General features: G+C 38.7%; 1 protein-coding gene across 1 annotated transcript in view; it reads right to left on the bottom strand.

The window, feature by feature from the left end:
- The window catches only part of SEC23A (SEC23 homolog A, COPII coat complex component), a 61,910-nt gene extending 42,722 nt beyond the window's left edge, over nucleotides 1-19,188 (bottom strand). Inside the window, exons 1-9 of the mRNA XM_024551294.3 lie at nucleotides 19,030-19,188; nucleotides 13,954-14,194; nucleotides 10,440-10,497; nucleotides 10,137-10,223; nucleotides 9,013-9,249; nucleotides 6,040-6,119; nucleotides 5,102-5,246; nucleotides 2,952-3,110; nucleotides 2,368-2,483 (exon numbers count right to left, since the gene is read on the bottom strand). Coding sequence (XP_024407062.1) covers nucleotides 2,368-2,483; nucleotides 2,952-3,110; nucleotides 5,102-5,246; nucleotides 6,040-6,119; nucleotides 9,013-9,249; nucleotides 10,137-10,223; nucleotides 10,440-10,497; nucleotides 13,954-14,174 — 1,103 coding nt within the window. The 5' untranslated portion in view covers nucleotides 14,175-14,194; nucleotides 19,030-19,188. The remainder of the gene's footprint in view (nucleotides 1-2,367; nucleotides 2,484-2,951; nucleotides 3,111-5,101; nucleotides 5,247-6,039; nucleotides 6,120-9,012; nucleotides 9,250-10,136; nucleotides 10,224-10,439; nucleotides 10,498-13,953; nucleotides 14,195-19,029) is intronic.
- Nucleotides 19,189-19,645: the final 457 nt, after the last annotated feature.

Raw genomic sequence — 19,645 nt, 5'->3', positions numbered from 1 at the left:
TTCTAAATAAAGACCCAAAACACTTCTAATATTAAACACTGAAATAAACATGAGCTATACATACATTTAAGGAAGATCAGTAAAAACAAGACAGATAATTCTTTACCACCCTGTTTATCCTAGTTCAGGGTCAAGAGCAACTGGAGCTTATCCCAGCAGCTCAGGTTCAAGGCAGGCACCCACCCGGGACAGGATGCCCTCCCACTGCGGAGTACACTCACACACACCCACACTCACTCAGACAGGCACCCACCCGGGACAGGACGCCCTCCCACTGCGGAGTACACTCACACACACCCACACTCACTCAGACAGGCACCCACCCCAGACAGGATGCCCTCCTACTGCAGAGTACACTCACACCCACGCTCACTCAGACAGGCACCCACCCCAGACAGGATGCCCTCCTACTGCAGAGTACACTCACACCCACGCTCACTCAGACTGGCACATTTTAGACATGCCAATTCACCTCACTGCACCTCTCTGGGATATGGGAGGACACCAGAGTTCCTGGAGAAACCCACCCAGGCATAAGGAGGATGTGCAAACTCCACACAGAGAATGGCTCCAGGCAGAAATCAGTTTCCTCACTGATGTTATAATGAAACAATGCTCAACAATACAGCTGAAGTCAGATGATCCTTTCAAAACAATGTCAGATTGCATCATTCTCTGCTGAAAACTCTCCAAGGACTTCCCATCTCACTCAAAGTAAAGTCCAAAGCCCTAACCACAGTCAAGACCCTCACAATCTGTCCCTCTCACTCACCCTTTGGCCTCCTTGCTATCTCTCAAACACCCTAGGTATGTTCTCAACTTTGCACTTGCTATTTCCTCTGCTTGGAACACTCTTCCTTCATATATGCACATGGCTCACTCTACTTCTTAAGTCTGTGCTAAACTGACCCCTTTATGAGGTCATTCCTTCTCACCCTTTTTAGAACTGCAAACCCCTATCCTCATTTCCTGACTTACTACCCTCCCTAACGTTGATTACCACTTGACATACTGTCTGTTTTACTAATCTCTTCTCCTTTCACTAGAACTGTGTGCATCCCACATGTGACTAATTAAATTACAGTGTAAATTAACTCAAATTAAAAACGCAATTCCTCGGTCACATTTGCCACATTTCACTGAGACAATGGAGAGGACATGTCCAGTAAACATTACACGGAACAGCCCTGCAATAGAAGATAAGCTCCCTGAGTGCAGATTTTCATGTCTGTACTCACTGCTGTATCTCCAGTACTTTAAACAGTTTGACACACAGTAGGATTTCATCAATATTTACTAGATGAATGTTTCAAATGAATAAACCTAAGAAATGAGTTGACATACCTGGGTTTTTTAAAGCCTAATTAAATTATTCTAAAACTACGTAAAAACTACCTGCCAATGAAAGAGAAACACTTCCCAACTCATTCTATTAAGGCCAGTATTACCCTAATATCAAAACAAAGATATCATCATAAGAAAAGAAACTGCAGATCAAGATCCCTTATGAAAACAGATGCAAAATCCACAACAAAATACTAGCAAATCAAATCTGGCAATATATAAAAACAATTATTCATAAGTTAGATTTACCCTAGGAATGCCAGGTTGGTTTAATATACAAAAAAGGAAAATCACTGTAATACACCATATTAATAGAATAAAGAACAAAAATCAGGTGACCATCTCAATAGATGTAGAAAATGTATTTAACAAAATCTAACATCCTTTCATGAAAAAAAAAAAATTCAACAAACTAGGTATAGATGGAAAAGTCTTCAACCTGATACAGTCATTTACAAAACCCATAGCTAACAGCATACTCAATGGTGAAAAATGACATGGTTTCCCAATAAGATCTGTAGGCAAATCCACAGAGAAAGTAAATTAGTGGTTGTCTAGGCTGAAAGGGGAGGGGGACGGAGGAAAGGAAGGAAGGAAGAATGGGGAGTAACTGCTAATGGGCACAGAGCTTCTCTCAAGAGTAATGTAAATATTATAAAATTAAATTATGGCAATGGTTGCTCTACCTGTGAATATAGTAAAAAAAAAAAAAAAAAAACACATTACATTGTATATTTAAATGGGTAAATGTTATGTGAATCATATCCTAAAAAAGTTGATAAAATAATACAATGACTTTAGGATACCAAGATGAGCTTTTCAAACAGAACTGTGCCTTTACAACTATATATTTTTTTAAAAATTAACATGAAAGAAATATCAAAAACTGTCGACAGTTGTTGCCATGAAGTAGGAAGATGATGACCAGCTTTTTCTCCCCCTAAACTCTCATTACTGGCTCATATTCGTAAACTGCCATTATTAGTTTATAACTGCAAAAATTATAAAAATTTAAATACGTACCCAGTAAGGTTGGGACAGCATTTCATCTCCAGGAGACCTGTCTGATCCAATGCACATGCGTAAATATCAATAACATGACCAGTCGTAGCAGCTCGATTAGCCAACGCTTCAAAATGCTACAAAAGATTTTTTAATCAATAAAATTACTGTACAAACTAATCATCCTATAATTCTTTTTTCCCATTAATAGATTAAAATTATCTAAGAAACATTAAAAGAATAATCCATAATCTAAAAGTGATTTGTTATAATTTAATTTTCTATAATGTCTAATAAAATAATACAGTAACTTCTGTAAGCTGGCTATTTTCACATTATGAAAAGCCATTCTTCCTAAATAAGAATGGTTTTCTCTCAGGAATAATCTTTAGAGACACCTATTGGTGCATACTATTAAGTTTTTAAACACTTAAAACCAGAAAAATTATAACATAAGATATCAAGAAAGATAGTATTTCTCCAAATCTGAACAGCAGATACATCAGACTTCACAGTATCAGATTTATCATAAAATATTTGTATTCTTCCTCTTTTATCAAATGAATTTTTCTAATAAGACAAAAGTACTTAAAAAACAAAATTACCTTAGTTCCCTTTTTAACGTATTTGGCATTGTCTTTTTCAATGTCATGCCATGATCTTATAGGTGTCTTCAACTCATCGCCAACCACCATTCCCGGCCCCTGAGTGGCTGGCCCGCCAATGAACACCATGATGCGGGCACCAGTGTTGGGAAAAATACACTATCAGATGAGAGGAACTCGTCAGAAGAGTTTAAAGAAAAACATATGGACGTGCATTTCTGATAATCAACTGTGATATACCCCTTCTAAGAAACAGGTTATCGTACGTTTTCAAAGATAAAATAATCGAATGTTTAAAATAGAATCTAAAAACAATATGTTTGAATACCTGTCTTTTAAAATCCTCTTCTAAATAATAGTGCCTTCCTAATTTTAAAATAAATCCTGTCAGAACATAACTCAACCAGCTGATCAAAGTTAGTATCAGCAGTAATAGAACAAATCAACATCATGAGCTTCCTGATGTATTGCTCAAAGCAGATCACAGATCAATTCTGCAATATTCCTGCAAAGTGTATAACATAAATCTACCCATGAGGAAAGGTCAGGTAAACCCAAATTGAGACTTGTTCTACCAAATAACTACTCTATGCTGAAACACAGGAAAAACTAAGCCACTATTATAGATTAAGGACACTAAAGAGACATAACAACTGAAAGTAATGCATGACCCAGGATTTTTTTTGCTATAAAGGGTATTATTGGGTTAACTGGTAAAATCTAAATAAAATTTACAGACTAGAAAATTGTATTATGTCAATGTTAATTTCCTGATTTTCTTAACTGAACTGTAGTTATGCAAAAAACTGTTTCTGTATTTAGAAAATACACACTGAAGTATTTGGAAGGGGCCTCATGTTTATAACTGACTTTCATATGGTTTTCCTAAAATTTGTGTGTGTGCAATATAAATAGATATGTAGAGAAAGAAAGATTTATATAAATATCAAGAGAGAATGAGAAATTAAATATAATAAAATATTAGCATTTGAGGAATCTGGGTAAAGTTCAATTAATCTTTAAACCTTTCTCATAACTTTTCCATATGTTCGTAACTATGTTGTCGAAGTAGAAAGTGAGAAGAACAACAATAGTAACAGATTACAACTCACTGAATAAAATAGGAAACCCATGAGTCCATATTGACATAGATAGATAGATAGATAGATAGATAGATAGATAGATAGATAGATAGAAAGTTTGATGAGTAAGGGAATATTTGCATGGTTTCAAAGATCCTCCATCTAATGTTTAGAGGGGAAATAGGAATAATTTGACAGTGCAGAAACCTAGGAGATATGATCTTAATGAGTGATTAAATGATTATCACCAGTGATGGGACAAATAAACATCACGTGCCACCTGACAGGATGCAACGAGAACAAAGCATTACTTCTGAGATACACGCGGGACCTGAATCTAATTGTGAGCGTACATCAAGACAAACCTAAGTTGAGAGACATTCTACAGAATAACTGGCCTGAATCCTCCGAAGTGTGAAAGTCATGCAAGTCACAGAAAAGCTAAGGAACTGTTCCAGACTGAAGGACACTAAACAGACATAACCACTAAATGCATACCTCTGAGCTAAATTCCTTTAGTAAAAGAAATTATTGGAATAATCAGAAAACTTGAATGAGGTGTGAGGTCTGAGAATTACATGTAGTAACATATCAGTGTTAATATTCTGATATTAATAGTTACATTGTGATTATATAGGAGAATATAATAAGCTTAGAGGAAATACAACCAAGGGGTCAGGAGTATTACATCAGCAACTTAATCTCAAATAATTCAGGGGAAAAGTTCTTTGCAACTTTTCTGCAAATTTGAAAGCATTTCAGATTTTTAAAAAACATTTCAAAATAACACTTTCCAAATTATAATGCTAAGATGGGTATAGTGTAAGATTTTCAAATTCTACTTACAAGTAAAACTGCCCTTACTCTACCACTGCTAACGTTTCAGTGACGTCCTTCCAAAAGCCTCTCTCTACAGAAAAGGACATACTGCAGATCAAACTTTAAATAAATAAAATCATACACTTGCTCTCCTATGACCTCATTTTTTTCACTCAACATTATCTTGCACATACCATCCCACACACACACAAACACATTTCCATTCCCAAGTGAAGCTATTATCGCTACCTCAAGTAGTCCCACAGCTATGGAAAGTGCCACCCCAGAGGAACGCAGTGGTCTCTTTCCCTGTGGTACAGGCCAAGGGTCTCGCTGCAGTTCCCCCAGAAGATCTGTGAGATTCATGTCTATTTTCTGTACTGGCTGTAAAAATCTGCAAAACAAAATTAAATAAAAAGCCATTTATGTGTGGGTGAGGGTTTAAGAAACAAACTATCCACTTACTTAAAAACAGAGAAAAGTAATTTCAATACACAGCAGACCAGAGGTTCTCACAACTACTGTATATGTCAGAATTGGTTCTGGAAGGGCTTGTTTTAACACAGATTGCTGGTTCTGGAGTGTTGTTTCGGAAGGTCTGGGGCTAGCCCCAGGAATCTGCATTCCAAACAGGTCCCAGGTGATGCTGACACTACTGGGCCAGGAACCACACTTCAATTACAACTGCTATAAATGAAACGGTCAAACCAAGCATTACTCCAGGACTGCACCTTCCATTTACCAACCTACTAAGTTTTAAGGTTATTGAAATAATTATGAAAAGATACATCAGCTTAATTTTAGTAATACCCCCTCTGATTTGAGATTTAGGGGGAAAAGCTATCTCTAAGGCTAAGAAGGCAAAATGAAAAGCTTTTGAGGCCCTATTTTTGCTAGCTTGCCCTCGATCACAAAAATTAAGTTTTTCTGAACTAAAAAACAGAAAATGAGAAATAAAGTAAAACTAGTAATTCCTTAAATTATAATGATGAGAAATCAACTGTTTAAATGATGTGATTCTGTCTCAACTCTTTAAAAAGTGTACTAATGTAATCTATTTATATTCCTAAAAATATTTAACAATATACAATAGTATCACTGAATGTCTATATCCAAGTTAATGGCATAAGACGCTTAACACGGCTACATGAATTGGCAAACTCTTATTTGCCATATTTAATTATTACCTATTGGAAGGAGGTGGCTGCTGTACCTGAGGACCACGTGTTGCTTGAGTAACGGGTACTTTAGAGAGCCCCAGCATTTCCTGTAAAGAGATTATTTCTGTGATATTCATTTCATTACTCCTACAAAGATGTATCAACTATTCACCATGTGCAAGGTGCTGTGCTAGGTATCAGGAACACTAAAATAAAGAACCAAGTCGCTTTCCTCAGAAAGCAAAAGGTCTAGCTGGAGAGTCTATCAGGTAACCAAAAACAGCACAGTAAAATAATCATCAAATAGAGCAAAGTACAAGGTGCTATGTGAGCAAGAGGAGGGCTATAGCTCAGAAATATTTTATTTCTATAATTAATAGTCAAATTAAGTTACTGTGTAGCTTGAATGACTATATTTCTCAATTTGTACTCATTCATCCCTGTTATGTACCAGGCATCTAATGATGAAAAAATATACAGAAAATGAAAATTTTCTATATAGAGAAAATATATAAAAAATTAAAATCTGGTGAGACAGGAGTTAAATCAAATCAAATCACTGAGTGTAAAATTGCAAGTTTAATAAGTGTTATATAGAAGTACATGGCATTGTATAAAGGGGTTATAAGGTACTCATACTCTGTGTATCTGTACTTGTTAATTTTCTGACTTAATACATAACCTAACTGCTGGTTTTGCTTTGAACTTTAGAAGTATACACAATTCCTCTCTAAACATATGAAAATAACGTTATTTCACTAAAGTTTTCTTGAATCTAGAAATGCTCATCATGAAGTAAGAGAGTGAAAGTATATGACAGAAAATCAGAACGTCTACAGATCTGCAAAGAAAAAGATTATTAAACTAATCCTGCAATGTTTCCTATACTCCTAACAGGAACAGCAACTTTTTACTGAAGACTGATGTGCTAAACTCTTTACATATACTCTTTCCTCACAAAACAATAACGAAATAGATTCCTTAGTCCCTGCTTTACAAATGAAAAGTAACACTGAGAGGCTAAGTAAGTAACTTGCCTAAGTTTCCACTACTAGTAAATGACAAAGCAAGATTTTAATCTAGGTTTTGCTAAAAATTCCTAAAACAGTTTGCATTATACTGAGTGTTCTCAATTTATTTCATTTAGTACTAATAATAACCCTTCTAAGTAGCTATTGTTTATCCCTTTCCATACAGGATGAGAAAACAAGCAAAAAAATCAATCCAAGATCACACAACTTGGAAGAGTTTAACATTTGAACCCAGGACTCTATGGGGAGAAAAGACCAGACTCTTTTCAACCAGAGAGTTAAGAGACAGAAGATAAAAACATTTTAGTGGAGGGAAAAAAAGCTTTAGTCTGAAGGCATTCATTGCCTGTTGCAAAAAAGGCAGATGCTTTATGTATTATAGACATATTATATAGTTTAAGTAAACTGTGCTCTATAATCACAGCTAACATTAAGCCACTTTAAACAAATCAACAATTTAAAAATAACAATAGCCCTGACTCGTGTGGCTCAGTGGGTTGGCATCATCCCGCAAACCAAAGGGGCCTCAGTTTGATTCCTGGTCAGTCGGGGCACATGCCTGGGTTGTGGGATGATGCAACAGTTTCCCAGTTAGGGGAATGCAAGAGGCAACCAATCTGTGTTTCGCTCACACACTGATGTTTCTCTCACATATTGATGTTTCTCTCCCTCTTCCCTCCCTCTAAAAATAAATAAATAAATAATCTTCTTTTAAAAAATAGCAAACATAAATGCACAACCTATTTAATTCTCATAACCACCCTGTAAGGTAAATATTATTCTTATCTCCCTTTTACAGTTGAAAAACTTCAGGCAGAGAGGTAACTTGCCCACTTTCTCTCTCGTCTCATGGAAGGTACTCTGCTTCCTGCAATCCTGAAGGAGTCCCTACCATGTCTTCTGTAACCTCGCTCTCCTCATCTCACTCTTGCTTTCACTCACCTTCTTCGGTCTCTTTCCCTTCTGTGTATAACACACTCAGTGTCCCTCCTAAATGAAACCTCTTTCACTCAGTTCTCTCTCAAACCTCCACACTTTCACCTTCCTTACCTTCAATAACAAACCTCAGGGAAGAACACACTCTAATTTTCTCCATTTCCTCAAATCATACTCACTATTCATTCACTATCGTATTCACCTGTCATTACCCTCACCATCCAAACCTGTGAACTGAATTCCCCCAGTATTTGCTACCTTCATTAATGTAGCACCACTACCCCAGTATGCCAAGCTCCAAGTAAGAGTAATCCTCAAAGTCTTTTTCTTTTTCATTTTGGGCTACCTGGATACTTCCAAAGTCTGATTTCATTTCCGTGTACTGTCTCCAGGCTTATCTATCATCTTCTCGGGTAACCACTGTTCTCACTGGGAGTTGTATCAGAAGCTCTTAGAAAGTTTTTGAATACTTGCATGAGCAATCCTACCCTTCCAGCCACCTCTGATTCAAGCACATACTCACTCACTCCCTCGTGGTCTATGAAAATCTATGGGGAGAAAAAACAATTTTTTAAATCTCCCCAGATGACCCTATTATGCTATACATAAGGCTTCAATTTGCCCCAAAGATAAAAATGTTGTGCTGATATATGAAAAAAATATATACCCACAGTTCTTATATCAAAACCTCTTAAGCCTTAAAATATCTCCGTTTGCCAAACATATTAAAAGTGTTTAGTTCCTAAGTGAGATGTCAGGAAACAAAAACTAATTATTCTGTGGTTGCTTCCTCTCAGTCTTCAGCACGACTCTTCTAAAAGACCTTCAAGTCTCCGGTAAAATCCTTAGTTTCACTCTAAATGTTAAAGATACCGTTAAAAGCAAAAGATCTTCAATCTACACGATAAAAATTTAAGGCAAATGAAATAAAACAATTATATTAGTCAATTACAATAAAACTACTTTCTAGAAATTTATATCCAGAAGCTTCTCTTGACATATACAGAGGGATGCTCACAGATAGGTTGTTTACCTGCAGTTGTTTGGCAGACAGATCTTTTGTTCCTCTGAAGACATAGCTTTTTGAAATGCCCTCACATCCAAGTTCATGAACCTGCACCATTCTCCCAAAAGTAATAAGTCCAACCAAAGCTGTAGGCGGTAAAAGACTTAATGACATCTGCATAGATTCTTTCAAGGCTTGTAAATCTTCATCTTCCATGCAAGTATCAACCACATAGAGGAATATCAAAGGCATCTGGGGACCACGCTGTTAAAAAAATGTTGCCATTAGAAGAAAAAAAAGACTTCAGAACAATATACAAGGGTAATCAATAATATATTCATACAATGGAATCCTAATAAGCCATTTCAGAAATGAAACAGGTTATATATGCATGGAGAGACAACTAAGACATATCATCAAGTAAAAAATTAAGTTAAAAAAAATTATTTATAGTTATATAGAGGAGACATTCACCCACAACTTTATTTAACTGAGTAAGATTTAATTTCTTATAACAAGTACTTAATTTCTTTTGAAATAAAAAAATAGTAACTAGAAAGCTTAAAAACACTTTTGTAGTGATTTTATAAAATTGTCTAGCCTGAACTAGATTGTAAGAGAAGTAGAAATTAGCCGTGTTGAACAAGTTAATGACTGGCTCAAGTGAACCATATTCTGCTTTCTTTACAACATTCTTCAAGGATATTATTTTCACTCTTAAATATAGAAACAACTTTGTAAAGCTGTTCAGAAAGAGAAGAAAAATGATTTTCTTATGAAGGACCAATGCAAGAATAATTTCATTAACTAGACTTGGGTCTATAACATCAGGCTCCAGCACCATACTGACTAAGTATTTGTAAACTGACCTTCCAACTATAAAGCAACAGTGATACTTCACTGTTTATTCATCTACTCAGTGTAGTAAATCACACCATCCCATCCAACATCCTGGCCGCCCAGCAAATAACTAAAACAGATATATTACCTTGTTTAAAATGACCTTAAGAGTTCTTACCTTCGAAACACTCCACCAATTCAATGTGAAAATTAAGAATGATGCCTTCTAAGTCATCTCAATTTAACAACTACTTTGGTATAAATTACTGGATATTTAAAACTTCCTTAAAGATTTACTCTTATGTTCTTACCAGAACTACATATTCAATGCTAGAAAACTGAGGTAAAAGTTCAGCAGGCTGATTCAGTTCAGATATACCAGCATAAGTAGGTGGAAACTACAAAAGAAAACAAATTTTAAAAACTTAACAAATTATTTGCTAGAAAGAGTAATGAAATTTTAAACTGAAAATCAATTATTTCCTGATCATTTAATAATGAAAATATCAATATTTGAAAATATCAATCATGAAAATGATTTCATCTTTCTTTTTAAATATGCATATTTAGACCAGTATTTCCAGCATTAACATCTGCAATGGGAGATTTCTTACCTGATTCCTTTGATAACAAAAGTTGCAAGCCCAGAGTTTTGCTCGATAATCCACCTGACTGTTAAGAAAAGATACAATAAATCATGTTTCAGTTCAATTTTACAAGGATGCTAGTCTCAATAAAATTAATTCCTTTCTAAATTACACATGCATTCAAACAGATGGCAAAAGTGATCTTTAAAAGCCAAGTATTTTTAAATGTTGCCAATATCTGTTAATATATATTTCACTTAAATAAGTATACTTTAACTTTTAATATATAGCAAATGTCAATAAAATTAAGATAATCCTATTTATTTCTCTAATGACTTAATGATGTCTACTCAGGTCTAGAAAACATTTATTCAATTCAAAAATATATTATTGAGTGCTTAATGTGTACCAGCTATTATTCTAGGTGCTGGTAATAGTCAACAGGCCAGCAAAGGTCCTTGGTCTCACTGAGCTTATATTCTAAAAGAGAAAGACAACAGACAAAGTAGTTTCATAAACACAGAAGATACTTTTAGATAGTGATAATAAAGATTAACAAAAGCAAAGCAAGATGTGAGATTGTGTTTGGGAGGGCTACTTTAAAGAAAGGCTTTCTTAAACAGTTGAAATATGACCTAAATGAAACAGAACGAGTCACAGAAAAATTGGGGGCAGAGCAAGCCAGATAGAATACATAGCTACTGCACAAGTTCCAAGGTAGAAATAATTGTGGTATATTCAAAAATCAGAAAGAGGGTAAAGTATAAAGCAGATGAGAATTAGGAAAACTGATGATACAAGATGAAGGCAGAAATACATAGAGGCTACCTGGCCAGGGAGCTCAGTTGGTTAGAGCGTCATCCCAATATGCCAAAGTTACAAGTTCAATCTACCATCAAGGAATGCACAAGAAGCAACCAATGAATGCATAAATAAATGGGACAACAAATCAATGTCTCCCTCCCCCCTTCAAATCAATAAATTTAAAAAATGAAGAAATAGAGAACCAAGATGGCGGCGTAGGTAGACACACTGCGCCTCCTTGCACAACCAGAACTGACAGAGAATCGAACAGCAAGGGGGACCAACACCAAGAAAATAGAAAATAGCCATTCATCCAGACTGGTAGGAGGGGCGGAGACGGGCACCGGGGTGGAGAGGACTCGCGTGGCTGTGGCGGGACTGAGACTGGAGGAGTGTGGGACAGATGGCGCAGGCAGTCCGAGCACTAGCAGACCCTGCGGCCCCACATCTGCGCAGATAAACCGAGAGGGCCGGACTCAGAGTGGCGGAGAGTGGGGCAGGCAGAGTGGCGGATAGCACCTTGCGGCACCACATTCGCCCACAGATAAACCGGACGAACGGCGGGCAGAGAAGCAGACCGTGCAACCCAGGGCTCCAGCTCCGGGAAATAAAGCCTCAAACCTCTGATTGAAAGCGCCCCTGGGGGTTGGGGCAGCAGCAGGAGAGACTCCAAGCATCACAGAAGAGGTTGTTGGAGAGACCCACAGGGGCCTAGAGTGTGCACAGGCCCACTTACTCGGGAACCAGCACCAGAGTGGCCCAGTTTGATTGTGGGTAGCGGAGTGAAGGATTGAAATCCGGAGGAGAGTGAGGCGGGCACCATTGCTCCCACTCGGCCCCTCCCCCACATACAGCGTCACAGCTCAGCGACCAGCGTTACCCCGCCCTGGTGAACACCTAAGGCTCCGCCCCTTAAAGTAACAGACGCGCCAAGACCAAAAAAAAAAAATGGCCCAAATGACAGAACACTTCAAAGCTCCAGAAAAAATACAACTAAGCGAGGAAGAGATAGCCAACCTATCGGATGCACAGTTCAAAGCACTGGTTATCAATATGCTCACAGACTTGGTTGAATCTATTCGAAAAACAGATGAAAAAATGAAGCCTATGCTAAGAGAAACAAAGGAAAATGTACAGGGAACCAATAGTGATGCGAAGGAAACTGGGACTCAAATCAATGGTGTGGACCAGAAAGAAGAAACAAACATCCAAACAGAAAAGAATGAAGAAACAAGAACTTGGAAAAATGAGGAGAGGCTTAGGAACCTCCCGGATGCCTTGAAACGTTCCCACATCCGAATTATAGGGGTGCCAGAAGGAGAAGAGGAAGAACAAAAAATTGAAAACTTATTTGAACAAATAATGAAGGAGAACTTCCCTAATCTGGCAAAGGAAATAGACTTCCGGGAAGTCCAGGAAGCTCAGAGAGTCCCAAAGAAGCTGGACCCAAGGAGGAACACACCAAGGCACATCATAATTACATTACCCAAGATTAAACGCAAGGACCTACATCCAAGATTACTGTATCCAGCAAACCTATCACTTAGAATGGAAGGGAAGATAAAGTGCTTCTCAGATAAGGTCAAGTTAAAGAAGCTCATCATCACCAAGCCCTTATTATATGAAATGTTAAAGGGAGTTACCTAAGAAAAAGAAGATCAAAAATTGGAACAGTAAAAATGACAGCAAACTCACAGTTATTAACGGCCACACATAAAACAAAAACGAGAGCAAACTAGGCAAACAACTAGAACATGAGGGTTGTCATTAAGGGAGTGGGAGGGGGAGAGAGGGGGAAAGGTACAGAGAATAAGTAGCATAGATGATAGGTGGAAAATAGACAGGGGGAGGGTAAAAATAGTGTAGGAAATGTAGAAGCCAAAGAACTTATAAGTATGACCTATGGACATGAACTATAGGGGGGGAATGTGGGAGGGAGGGGGGTGGGCAGGATGGAGTGGAGTGGGGGGGGAAATGGGACAACTGTAATAGCATAATCAATAAATATATTAAAACAAAACAAAACAAAACAAAACAAAAAATGAAGAAATATATAGAGGCTAGATCATGTAAGGGCTTTAGAGGACTTCCTAAGGGGTTTGTATTTCTTATTACAACTATGATAAGAAACTATTGGAGGATTTTAATAATCTAATATCCATTTGTAAAACTCTAGCTTCTGGGTGGAGAATAGACTGATGAAAGGCAAGAACAAAAACATACAGGCCAGTTAGGAAGATAATGAAATTTACCAGGAAAAAGATAGTATATCTTGAAGTAGAGTGTATTAGCAGAGATGAGTATAAGAAACAGAATCAGCAATGTTCTGGAGATAGACTCAACCAGATTTGCTGGTGGGTTGGGTTGGGAAAGAAGGAGTAGAAAGAAGAATAAAAGATTCCTGAGATTCTGCTTATGCAACAAGAAATCATAACATTTTCAAACACCATGTTACTCAATTATGACCTTTCTAATTGGACACAAGTTAGGCTGATATACAGTCAGCACCAATATCTAGAGAATACTGATAGTACCTAATGGTTTTTATAAGGACAATTTTACATTTGGTCTCTTATTATCTCACTACTCCTAAAATCTTACAGCTCTTTAAACTTGTCTATCCTAATTAGAAAAAATAACTGTAAACAAAAAGAAAGACTTTTTAATAAAAATAAGCAAGAAAGAAACTACAGTTTAAAATCATGCCTCCTTAGTTTTTTCCATATATTTTAATTACCATAAAGGATTCAAAACTGCTCGGCAAGTGGTCCTACTACACAAAACAGGTTCATATTGAATAGGTGGCAAATCAGGTCTCTCCTTCAGTGGTGTAAATAGAGCTGCTACTGGAACGACCATTCTTGTAGCTTCTAGTCGACTTGATGGCCAAACATTCCAACTAAATCGGACTCCATCTCGCTCTTCATTTTGTTGTATGAATTCCAAATAGGTTGTCATTGTGGAGCTTGATTCTTATTCTGCAAAAAAAATAAAAGATATTTTCAAGTTCTCCTAAGACAATTCAAAATAAATATGTGTTTCCCACTTTCAGCAATATTACTTCATTAGAATTCAAGACCAAATGAAAATATTTATCTTGGAAAAAAATTAGCAAGCAACAATAACCCCACTTATGACAAAATAATAAACGATCTACTAAACCTAAAGCCCACTGGAACCAAGAAGAGGTAGTAAGTATACTACCAGGGGAGGGGAATGCCACTCTCATTAGGAGCAAGTATCAAGCAACATGTCCATCTTGTTACTGTATGACAGCTTACCAAGGATGCCAGCTTTCCTATCTAGGCAACAATTCTATTTCATGCTCTCAAACTGCAACAGTGGTTAGTAATGAAAAGAAGCTGTAAAAATTAAAGATAGAGAGTTTCAAGTGCTATGTGGCTGGCCGAAAGATTTGTGGAAGAAATAAAAGACATTAAGAACTGAAGAATTATGAAGATAAGGTGCCCAAAAAGCCAACATACATGCTGAAGTTGCTAAGAACAACTATAGGATGAGGACCTGATCCTCAAATATAAGTGAGAATAAGAAAAAGTGTAATTTGATAAAAGCATATTATATAAAATAATTTTAACTTTAGAAAAATTTACAAAAAAATTTTGATAATACAAATTATAGAAAGTGAAGCTTTATAAAGCTTCACTTTCTAAGTATCTTAAGTAGCTAAGAGCTTCCTCTTCCTCAAAAGAAATAAGATGCTGCCCTGACTGAAGTGGCTCCGTGGGTTGGGTGTCATCCTGCAAATCAAAGGTTGCTGGTTCAGTTCCTGATCGGGGCACATGCCTAGGTTGCAGCCTGGGTCCCTGGTTGGGGACATGTGGAAGGCAACCGATTGATATTCCCCTCACATACTGAAGTTTCTCTCCCTATCTTTCTCCCTCCGTTCCCCTCTGTATAAAAATAAATAAATAAAAACTTTAAAAAGAAGATGCCAATTATACCTCAATTAATAATAAAATAAAAATTAAACACTATTTCCTCCTATCAGAATCTGAGAAGCAAGTAGGTAATCTTATGCTAACCAAGAACAACCATGAATTTTCCAAAGGCTGACAGAGAATAAAAAGAAATTCTAAGATAACTACATTCATTTAGAAAAGATTATCTTGAAGGAAAATATATGGGACAGTTTTGAGAAAGATGGTATGAGCTCTCAAGAAAGAAGTGGCTGTTGAAACATAATAGTGAAACAAGGCCTGAGATAGTCAGAGGGGAAGTTATAAGATGCCAACCTCAATTCTAAACAGGCAACAGCAGGAGAAACAAACCTCCTCTGGGAGAGAAATCCAGTGTTTAGCAACAGCTTCCATGCTACAGATGCGAATATAAATCCCAGGACTATGTAATTCCTCCCATTATTTCTACAAAAATGAAGTTTCCTGTTCATTAATTAAATCTATAATCTAAGATGCATCTAAAATGCAGCACCAAAAAAGCATTAAAATATACCAGACCAATCAGGGTTGTTCATTTGAACTACCAAAAAGAAAAAATGTTTTGAGTTACTATTTTTCTCAATTCTCAAAGAATGATACATTACTAGTACTTACGTATTTGTCATACATTTTCTCAAAATGGATGAAGGGAGCCTGTCACCTGGAGAACAACTGATATTGTTTGTTGCCTGTGACAAAATGAGCTTTCAAACAAATAGTAAAATTTTTGAAAACTTGTATCCACTACCGTGACCTTCACAAGTTCCTAACAGGTAAAGATTTTCTATTGGTATCAGTGGTGATATCAATGTGAGTTTTTGAAAACACTGCATAACAAAACATGTCAACATCTGGAAGATAAACATCATTCAATGAAGCAGTATCTCTAAGTTGATACAGTAAGAAGACTTGGGCCCCAGCAATAGAAAAAAAAGCAGGTGGCCAAGTAACCAAATCAAGACCAAGTAGCTAAAAAATGTCTAAATCACTGTTCCACACATGCACTTGGTAAGTTCTGGCAGCTACACAACCTTCCTGGGGTGACGGTAATGAGCAACCACCACCATTTTGCCCTGTTTCACATTTGGGGAGAAAGTTGCCAAGTAACCTGACATAGAAATTTCCTCTCTGGAACCTTCACAAGCCCCTCTTTTCACTCAAGCCCTCTTTTCCCCCCACTTACAAAGCAGCCAAGCAGAGCCCTCCTCTGAGCCAGTTCAAGAGGACCTTCCTTTCCTCTGTGCTGCCTCCCTGTGCTCAAGCACAAACTTAACAAAATCTGTCTGGAAATTTCCTCTTGATTTCTATCTTGAGAAACCCAAGAATCCCAGGGCCAGTAACAAAATGATCAATTCAAGATGTTACAAAATCATACATTAATAAATGATCCATTCGACAGATCTATGGGTTTTAATGCAGCAGAGTACAAAAAGTTCACTTCTAAGGTTTCAGATTCCAAACTGTAACTAACCCTCGATTTCTTTCTTAAAACTATTCATTTTTGGTGTAGTATCCATAAAGAATTTGTAATTTATCTGTAAAGATTTTCAGATAATTTGTAATTTCAAATTATCTGAAAAAACTATGAAAAGATCTCTCCCTTTTCCAGCTACATATCTACAACCCAGATTTCCTTCACACCATTCATCCAAAACAACGTATCACAACAGATTGAACGCAGCAGTAGATATGAAAATACACCTGTCCACTCTGGCCAGTGTGGCTCAGAGGACTGAGCACTGGCCTGCCAACCAAAAGGTTCGATTCCCAGTCAGAGCACACGCCTGGGTTGCAGGCCAGGTCCCCATTGCAGGTGTACAAGAGGCAACCATTGCGTGTTTCTCTCGCACTTCGATGTTGCTTTCCCACTTTTTCTCCCTCCCTTCCCCTCTAAGAAATAAATAATATCTTTTTTAAAAGAAAGAAAAAGAAAGAAAGAAAAGAAAATACACCTGTCTTCTAGTAAACCAGGTCAGTTTGGCAGGGTGGGGGGGAATCCTCAATTATGTTTGAGAGTAAAGGAGTCCTGATAACCATTGCCTTAGGACATCAGGGCTTAATTCAATTGGGGATCCTAGCAGAGAAAGGCCCTAGGAGACTTAACATGAAGACATTGACACACAGGCAATGGCCAGGCTTAAGTTTCTACAACAGGTAACAAAACTGGATTGTAATTCTGCTCCTTACTTTTTCTTAAGACACACTAAATATCACCTCAGTGATATTTGAGCATAATTTCCCCCCTCTTGCTCCCTTATCTTCTGCTTTAAAATCGTATTTGCTCATTAAATCACATCTATTTTGTTTCTTACATTCGCATTTTCCAGAAGTATTTTGAAAAACATCCCATCTGTTTCATCTTAACTAGTTCAATTATATAGTCATGCAACTGCTCAATCTTAAAATCACTAATTCTAGTGCAAAATTTGCCACGGTTGGTCCCATATCCAACAATGGCATATCTGCACTGAAGTCCTTTCTACAAACCAGCTTTTTACAAAATCGCGTTATTTGATAGCACACTCTCCCCTAATATTATGTTTGCATAAAACCATAAACCCAAATGAATGACTCAGGCACTATAATAGCATGCGGACTTACCATATCAGTCACTATACATTTTTAAGTAGTACAAAACACAAAAGACCACTCTAAACAAATGTCTCATTTTTCAGCACAACTTAGTATCAGTGGGAGTTACTTTAAATTTCTCATGGTACAACTAAAAGGAAAGAAACAGGGTATAGTATACGACTTTAACCCAGCGCAGCAAACACATGCTCACAGTACTCTAAAAGACTACTTATGATACAATTTTTCGATATTCCCATTTTAGCCCTTTTATAGATAACCAAGTGAAAAATATCCTAAATCAGATGTATTTCCTCCAATCAGATGTATTTAACAGAAAATAAAATGTACCTCCTACTTTTCGGTTGCAAGTTCCTCAATGAAGTGTCCTCAACTACTTCCAATGACCAGCTTTGTATCAGACAAGCAGCTGAACCTCTCGGATCCTTAATCGGTAAGATGAGGGGTTTGGGCTAGAAAACTACAAGGCCCTTTGTAACTTTAAAATTCTACATCAATTAAAAGTCTGGTGGGAAGAACGAGAAAGAAACCTAACATGTATGTATATTTATATCTGTATTTAAATATAAAACCTTTTTTAACCGAGTTAATTTGGCTTTGAGGGGTGGAGAGTAAGGAAGTTCACGTGGAAACGTTAATTCAATAAACACACGCCAGTGGCTGCACGTAAGTTTCCTATGGCTTTTCCTTTCCCACCAAAAACGGAAAACCCTAGGGCCAGTTAAGATTGGTCCGATCTGAAAAGTGACCTCTGTAATCAAGGCCCAAGGCGCAGGCTCTACCCTTTCAACTCCCAAGGCCAAACTACGGGTGACGAGTCACCTCGGTTCAAAGTCTAGGGCAGTTCAGATGTGGCAAAGAATGAAACAAGAAGTCCAAGTCCCCAAAAGCAGTAATGGCTTGGGGTGAGGAAGGCACATCACCCCGGAGGCAGAGGTGGGGTGCTGGGCCAGATGCTCTAGCTGCCATTCCTCACTCTACTCCCAACACCTGAGCCAGGGAAACTGGGTGAGGGGGCTCCAGGCCCAGGAAGAATGAAGAGGGTGATGGGCGAGAGGGTGACAGGTTCAGGTCTCAAGGCTGCCCCGCCGGGCCAAGCGTGCCCCCCTGCCCCGGGGCACCAAGAGGCAGAGCAGGCACCACCCCCGAGACCCCGGACCGCCAGCCAGCCCTGGAGCCGCACAGCCGCCCCTCCCCCGCGTCCCGCGGAGCGCCGGCGGTCCCCGGAGGAACCGGGAGGAGGCAGCTCCGAGGTAGTCCCTTACCACAGTGCCTTCCCAGTAAGATCCACGGCAGCTGCAGCCCCAGCCTTGCAAATTTAGATCTCTCCGCCGAGCAGAAGCAGCGCTGGAGCCGCGGCAGTGCAATCAGGACCCGCGCCGCCCCGCCCCCGGCCTCTGCGCAGAACACGGCTGGGCCAACATGGCTGGTGCCGCTTCTGCCACGTCAAAGGGAGGGGCCGGGGGCGGGGGCGCGGACGGAGCCGAGGGGCGGGGCGACCGGCCGGAAAACTGAGGGCGTGGTGGCGGGCGGGTTGGAATCGACCGGGAGCGAGCGACTGGAAAGGGACCGAACAGGGAGAGGCAGGGCTGGGGACCCAGCCGCAGGTGCCAGGGAGCTCCAGGGAAAGGTGCGGGACCCGGGCTGAGCGGACGTGGGGCAGGGGACCGGAAGGAGAGAGTCGGAGAAGGGGCGAGGACGGAGCCGGTGGGGCAGGGTGACCCAGACTCTCCGAAACCGAGGCCAGTCGGTGGAGCGCGGACCCGACGGACCCGGCTGCGCGGAGGAACGCCTTTCCCCTCTCCCAGGAGCCACAGGGGATCTGACTCCTTAGGAGCCGCAGGAAGGGTGGGAACTTCTTCCCTTGCCAACCACTCAGAC

The sequence above is a fragment of the Desmodus rotundus genome, chromosome 7 (assembly GCF_022682495.2).
Source record: "Desmodus rotundus isolate HL8 chromosome 7, HLdesRot8A.1, whole genome shotgun sequence".
Taxonomy (NCBI): domain Eukaryota; kingdom Metazoa; phylum Chordata; class Mammalia; order Chiroptera; family Phyllostomidae; genus Desmodus; species Desmodus rotundus.
The sequence above is the reverse complement of the archived record's forward strand: the minus strand, read 5'-3'. Positions and strand labels throughout refer to the sequence as shown.